This window comes from Galeopterus variegatus, unplaced genomic scaffold (genome assembly GCF_000696425.1).
Source record: "Galeopterus variegatus unplaced genomic scaffold, G_variegatus-3.0.2 Scaffold1254, whole genome shotgun sequence".
NCBI lineage: Eukaryota > Metazoa > Chordata > Mammalia > Dermoptera > Cynocephalidae > Galeopterus > Galeopterus variegatus.
Window position 1 is genome coordinate 142651 of NW_007727365.1, and position 7300 is coordinate 149950.

General features: G+C 50.2%; 2 protein-coding genes across 3 annotated transcripts in view; one reads left to right on the plus strand and one right to left on the minus strand.

The window, feature by feature from the left end:
- The window catches only part of STRN4 (striatin, calmodulin binding protein 4), a 28419-nt gene extending 21125 nt beyond the window's left edge, over positions 1–7294 (minus strand). The window contains exon 1 of one of the 2 annotated variants that reach the window (XM_008575893.1): positions 7222–7294. The gene's annotated coding sequence lies outside the window, so the exon portion shown is untranslated. The remainder of the gene's footprint in view (positions 1–7221) is intronic. The other variant, XM_008575894.1, reaches the window with a different exon arrangement.
- Positions 7162–7300, plus strand: part of FKRP (fukutin related protein) — an 8603-nt gene continuing 8464 nt past the window's right edge. The window contains exon 1 of the mRNA XM_008575901.1: positions 7162–7293. Within this exon, the coding sequence (XP_008574123.1) occupies positions 7162–7293 (132 nt within the window). The remainder of the gene's footprint in view (positions 7294–7300) is intronic.

Below are 7300 nucleotides of genomic sequence, written 5' to 3' on the forward strand. Positions count from 1 at the left end.
AAAAAAAAAAAAAAAAAAAAAAAAAAAAAAAAAAAAAAAGAATCAGGGCTAATCAATGCCAGCTCCTACCCCTGTTATCATTTTTATTCCCCCTGTACATTGTTTCACAACTTGGAAATGGATCTCTCTGAAACCCAAGACCAATCAGGTAGGAATGCTTGTGTATTACAGTCATCTTGCCTGCACAAAGAGCTACATCTTCCTGGTGCCAAGCTCCCTGTACTTCATGTGCTACTGAACAGCTTCAATGGAGACCAGAAGCCTCCAGTCTGACCCCAGACTGTGCTCAGTCTCAAAGCCTTGCTCCAATACTGTCTGTTCTGAGCAGCCTCTCAGATGGCTGCCCTTACTCCATTCTTCCTGTCATTGGGGCTAGGTGGGCCCTCACCTACCTGTCCCATGCACTTGGGGCACGGCATAGCCCTGTGCCCACAGGCCTGCTATCACCTCTGTCCTGTCCTAGGAACTGGGTGTCACCCTCAGGTTAGCAGAGAACTGAGCACATGCTAAGTAATACCTGCACTGGCCAGGGGCCAGGAAATGGGCACACTCATACATGGTTGGTGGGGTCGTAAACTGACACACCTTCCTGGAAGGCAACCTGGCAGTGTCTACAAAAATGTAAAATGCGGGGCTGGCCAGTTAGCTCAGTTGGTCAGAGCTCAGTGTTGCAACACCAAGGTCAAGGGTTTGGATCCCTGTACCAGCTAGCCACCAAAAAAAATGTTAAATGCACATTCTTTTTGTCCTAACAGTTCCACTTCTAGGAATTTATTCTACAGGCACACTGCAATAGCAGGCTTCCTTTTGAATAAATAAAAAGGGATATACATGCATTAATGTATGACAAAAGATCATTCATTCATTTACTCCACAAATATTTATGAAGCTCTATGTACTAGGTACTATTGTAGATACTGAGAATACAGCATTGAAAAGACGGGGTTTATATTCTAGTTGTGGTGTAGGACAGTCAACAAATAAATATATGCCACCAGCTATGCTAAGGAAAAGACAGCTCATCTATCCATTGAGAGAATGGGACTTTTTTCCTCATAACACTTTTTTTAATCAACACATATGTACATAAATATCTAAGGCCAAATAGGGAGACTACTCACATGTGATCAGCATCACTGAAGTGTGACTTTCTGCCCTTTGTGTATCTTCTCAGTTCCCCAAGTCTACTCTGTGAATCACTTTAGCAGGTGCAGGGAGAGGTGGAGAAGAAAATGTCGATCACTGAACACAAGCTCTGAGTCTCCTCCTCACTGACCCCTTGCTCTTCTGGGCTTCCATTATTGATCCTTCTACTTCTCAGCAGCTTGTTGAGAACCTACATTCATCCAATCCCCACCACTATTTGGTGACCACCCACCATGTGTCAGGTACTAAGCAAGGCACTGGGGGAATAACCGAGAGGCCATGTGGTTCCTACACCCAGAGCACTCTCAGTCCAGTGCAGGAGACAGGCAAGAGCAGTGACAATTCACATACAATGTGACTAGGGCCACAGGAAGGGAGCAAAGGATGATATGGGAAGAGGGACAAGGAAATAACAGTTCAGCTAAGACCTGAGGCTGAATAGAAGTTAGCAGGGGAGGAAAGGGTGCTGCTGACAGAGGACAGAGACAAGTTGTGCTTAAACTCTAAAAAGACCAGCATGGCTGCATCAGAATGAGTAAAAGTAGTGCCTCGGTGCCTGCCCTGACACCTGGGGCACGGAGAAGGGGACTGGTCCCCCCCCCCCCACAACCAGGCACACTGTGCTAGCGCCTCAGGGCCCACCTAGGGACCCAGGGTAAGGAGCTGGGGACTGGACCCCCCCCCCCCACAACCAGGCACACCATGCCAGCACCTTGGGACCCACTCGGGGACCTGGGGCATGGAACTAGGGATCGGACAATCTCCACAACCAGGCACACTGCCAGCAACACAGAGCAGGCCAAAAACATCTCCTCTATGTGGGTGGCCCACCACAGCCACTACGATAACCATGGCCACCATGAAGGTGGCTAGATGCCACACAACCACCATGCAGATGGTCCGCCAGCCATTGGAGTGAGATGACACAAGGAGAGTCACCAGCAGAGATAAAGAGGAGGATGTCTGTCTCCACAGAGCCCATTTCATAGTGACGGAAGAGACATCTGGGGGACCTGATCAAGCATCTCAGCATGGGACAGATCATTTAGGCAGCAAATCAACAAAGTAACTACTATTCTTTCAGAGGGAGAGAAGAAATCTAGGGTGATTAGAGGGGGGAGGGGAGAGGAAGGGGGATGGGGTGGGATTGGACAAGGGGCATAAAGAATAATTACAATTTGTAACAATGTATATGCTCATAATATTGATTTAATCAACATATCTCAATGTTGAACCCCAAAAATATATATAATCAATTTTGATTCAATAAAAATTTTAAATTAAAAAATAAAAAAATTTTTTAAAAAAGAATGTGTAAAAGGGTTATTGTGAAAAGTTAGAGAACTGCATAGGCCCAACAAAGGATCAAGGACCATGACAACAAGTGTGAAAAGAAAAAGAAAACAAAACAAAGCACAAGGAAGCCATGGGACAGTTTGGGGGGTTTTTTTTGTCTTTTTTTTTTGAGACCGGCCGCACCGCGCTCAGCCAGTGAGCGCTGTGAGCGCACTGGTCATCCCTATATAGGATCTGAACCCGCGGCGGGAGCGCTACTGTGCTCCCAGCACCGCAGTCTCCCGAGTGTGCCACGGGCTCGGTCCACCACGGGACAGTTTTAAGCAAAGGAGAGATATAACTGGATTTTCATGTTACAAACATGCAGAAGTGATTGGGCGTGGGGGGTAGCAAAGCTAAAGGCAGAGACACCAGTCGTAGGAGGCAGCAAGTCACAGAAACCCCAGGAAGAAATGACAGTGGCTGGGACTAGGTGGGGTTGAGCAGATTTGAGGTAATCAAGAAACTGGATTGATGAGACACAGAAATCAACTGTCCATCTGTCCATCTATCTGTTGTCTGTGGGAGAAGAAGGTGGAGTCAAGTGTCCCACTCAGCCCTCCACTTGCTCAGCCTTCCCTTTCATTGCCTTGCCACCATACTAAGGCCTGATCTCCCTTTTAATTGTGATGTGAGGATCTTATCGGCCCACTCCGCTTTGTTGTCCCCTTCCCAGCTCCTCTGGCAGACAAGGAAGGAAAGAGAACCAGAAAGATGTGGTTGAAGTATCTCAGGGTGGTGGAATCCCACCAAAAAAGGGAGTCTTGGTGGCCAGTCCCTCCTGCTGGGACAACAGGTAAGTCTGGGATCTGGAAGTACTCTGCTCACCAAATCCACCCACTGCCACTCCCTCTGGCCAGACTGGCAAAACACCTCCCCCCACCCTAAACCATTCTGAGACAGGGATGCCAGCTGCCGCCTCTCCTCCGGCTGTTCCCTCTCTCCAGCAGGGCAGCATCTAAAGGCTTCTGGAGGAGTCTTAGCATCTCAGTCCTCCCAGAAGCTGCTAACCTTTCTGTCCCAGTCCCCTGAGAGATGTTCTCCATTCAGTGTCATCTAGCCCTGCATCTCCTAAATGCCTCTTTACCAAACTCCAGCAGCTCCTGGCAGTGATAAGTTCCCAATGGATCCCTCGGAGCCCCCTTAGGAGGCTGGAAGTGGGGAGGGGACACTCCACCCTTTTCCACTGGCACCACACTCACCGCATCCTCTTGTGGCTGCTCCTACACGAACGTCCAGTTCAGATCCCTCCCAAAATGGTTCCTCCAGTCCTCCAAAAGCTTCCCTTCTCAGAAGTGCCACAGAACATGGGCAGAGCCACACACTCAAGAACTCAACTGTGCATGAACATTTACAGTTCTCTGCGGTATTCTATGCAAACTAGCCTCCTCTGCCAGCCTGGAAGCTTTTGAAGGGCAGAAACCACATTGCCAACTTCTCAGAATCCCCTCATCTAGCAAATTTGTTATTATTATCAGACTGCATCTACTCCACCCCCCTGCTCCAAACTTTGGGTGCCTCCTGACAGGACTTCATGAGGTGCTGCCTTTTCTGCCATTCAATATACATGTACTGAGCACTGGCTGTACAGCAGGGCCTACGCTACAGCAGCCATATTCAGCTCATCAGAGGAAAGTTATTCAGAGTTCATCGGAAATACCTGATACTGTCTGGGCCTTAAAGGATGTCACACGGGGGCCGGCCCGGTGGCGCACTGCTACAGTGCGCCGCTTAGGAATGCGGCGGGACTCCCGCCGAGGGTTCAGATCCCACATGCAGTCCGGCCGCTCACTGGCTGAGCGAGGTGCGGGCGCAACACCGAGTTGCGATCCCGTTGCCGGTCCCAGTCCGGTTCGGGCGCGACACTGAGGGTTGGGATCCGTTGCCGGTCACGGAAAAAAAAAAAGGATGTCACACGGGAAGTGACACCTTCTGTTAAGTAGTAAGTGCTCCAGCAAAGGTGTGTAAAAAGAAGTACCACTGATGGGGGTGTAGAACTGGTGGGGCAACCTGGCAGAGCCAATCACCATTTTATAAACACATCTACTCTACTATTCCACCCACCTAGTCTGTGTTACACTCATCCAGGAATATAAGAATATTAACTGCAGCCTTTTTTTTTTTTTGGCAGCTGGCAGGTATTTGCAGTACTTTGGATGGGCAAAAACTGGAAACAATCTAGAAGTCCATCAACAGGGGTCTAACTAAATTACGGCACAAACATCCACTGGAACGCTATATAGTTAATGAAAATAATGAAAAAGAGTCTCTGTGCTGACACAACAGGAACACCAAAACACACGATTATGTGAAAAAAGTCACAAAATGACACATATGTATGATCTCCTATATTACACACATACACACTTGAACTATATTTATAGCAATAACAGTTGGAGAGGAGAGTTGAAGAGAATAGAAAAGGGAAAAAAGGGGACTTTCCCTTTCACTCACACACACATTTCTGAGATGCTCCAATTTTTACTAATGTAACAGAACAAAAGAAAACAAAAATTCAAAGTAAATGATGATGCCAGAGCCTAGACAAGAAAGGGCCTAACTGGGTGCTCCCCACAAGTTCCTCTCAAACTCTGAGAATGGTCACTAAGTGAGGGGATAAACAAACATCTTTTCTACCGGTAGTCTCAAAGATGAGAAGGTGGTGTGGTGGGCGCTGTAGGGTACACTAGCATGAAGTGCCAGACAACCAGGATTCAGTCCAAGCTCTACTATGACTGACTGAGTGACCATGGGCAGGGCACAGTGGTTCCCTGGACCGGTTTTCTCATCTGTACTGGGTGGCAGAGAGGTACAGAGCATGGGCTTGAAAGTCTAGAGACCAGCCCTGCTACTCACCTGCTGTGATCCTAAATAAATCACTCTCTCTCTCAATCCTGTTTCCTCTTCTGATTTTTTTTAAAGTGTGGGGGGGTGAGGAATAATATCATTTAATATCATTTATCCTCCCAGAATGTTGCAAGAATTAAATGATAGCACATACTAAGGTGTTTAATACAGTAACCAGCACATGACAGATGCTCAATAAACAGCAGTTGCTATCATTATTGCTGAGTGAGGTAACCACATTGGCTCTGCCCTACATAATGGGGTATTGAGAAGATCTAATGAGATGTATGCTGGTAAAGAGCTTCGGAAGTAGAGAGTGGGACACACAAGTGAGGAGCACTTACATAACGATTACTCTTCCACCCTAGCCCCAAGACTCAGCTACCCCACAACTAATATCCCCAGTGTGCATGGGAGAATTGTAGGATACTCGATTTATCCTATAGACAAAATTCTAATCAATTGTTTATTTGGGTCCCCACTTCAATTAGATAGGAAACAGCAAATCAGAAGGGGGAAGATGGGCTGTTAGAAGGAAGTGCTGACAACTACTGCCTAATAATATCCCAGCCCAGGAACTCTCAGACTCCCGGTGGCCCATCTCTGGATCCCTTCAAGTCCTCACCCATCTCTGATCCCCAGGCTCCTCAGGGTACTCTCTGCAAATGGACCCACACTCTTCAAGGTCACAAAACGCAGCCCAGCTCCTCAGACTCTTCCATTCATCATCCAAGGCACATCTCTTTCCCAAGCTACTCCACAAACCAAGGGGTACTTTCCCAAAACCTGCCACATCTTCCTCCAGTGTCCCTCAGAGATGCCTCCTCACACTGCCTTCCTGCTCTACAAAATGCTCCCCACAATGCATCACCCCAGGTTACTCCCAGATGCCTATGTCCTCATCCCAGGTGCCCTCATCTCCACAACGGACATGACTGAGCCCCAACTCCAGTTCAGGGCTCTCCACCTGACATTCTACACACACCTCACATCTCAGGGCCATCGCTCCCGCTCTTCCACACTCCCAAACTCTCACTTCCACTCTCAAGCCATCCCACCCAGGGCACTAGGATACATTCTCCGCCTGGTTCCCCCTTCCCCTTCCCTGCACTCTGCAGCCTCACATGCCCGGGCTCCTAAAATTTCTTCCTCAGAGACGAGGGCACACACCTTCATCTGGGACCCCTCGAAACCCTCCTCCCACTCCCAGAGTCTTCACACATCCATCTTTCTGTTCCTCCCATACAAACACCCTGAAACACTCCCCATCGCAGGCTCCGAGACTTCCTCTGCCTACTCCTCCCGGATCCCCACCCGGAATCCGCTCTTGCCCGCAGCAGGATCCATGCCTCCCCCAGACGCCCCCTCTGTCCCACTCGGGGCACTAATATCAGAATCCACCTCCAACCCGCACCTGGTCGGGGACAGGGACAAAGGATGGGAGCCTCTCGGCACCCTGCAAGCTCTTGCTCACTCCCATAGGAAGCCACTCACGTATTTCCAGCATCTCTCCAACTCCTCCCAGCACCTTTCCGGAGTCTCTGAGGCTCCCCTCCGGGCCCCGAGTCGCCTCTCTCAGGAGCCGCTCTGCCCGTGCGTTCACTCCCACTCCCACTTCCAGCCGGTTCTGGTCCCTCCGCCTATTCCTCTCGGCCGATCCCGGCCGATCCCTCCCGCCGCCGGGTCCTTCCACTCCCACCTCGAGCAGTCCCAGCCCCTCCCGTCCCCGGGTCCCCTCAGGACACCCCCGAGACGGCCCCTTACTCGCTCTCCGGGACCTTCGCGGTCCCCTCCCGCCCCCCCCCCCGCCGTCCCGGCGGCCATTGTTCCAAGATGGCGGCGGCGGGTGAGGCCGGGCCGGGTGCGGGTTCGGGGGTCCCGGGCGGTGCTCACCTGCAACTCAGCGCGCTCGGCCTCCCAGCGGGCCTTCTCGGCTTCAAAGCGCGCCCACTCGTGCTGGATAAAGTGCAGG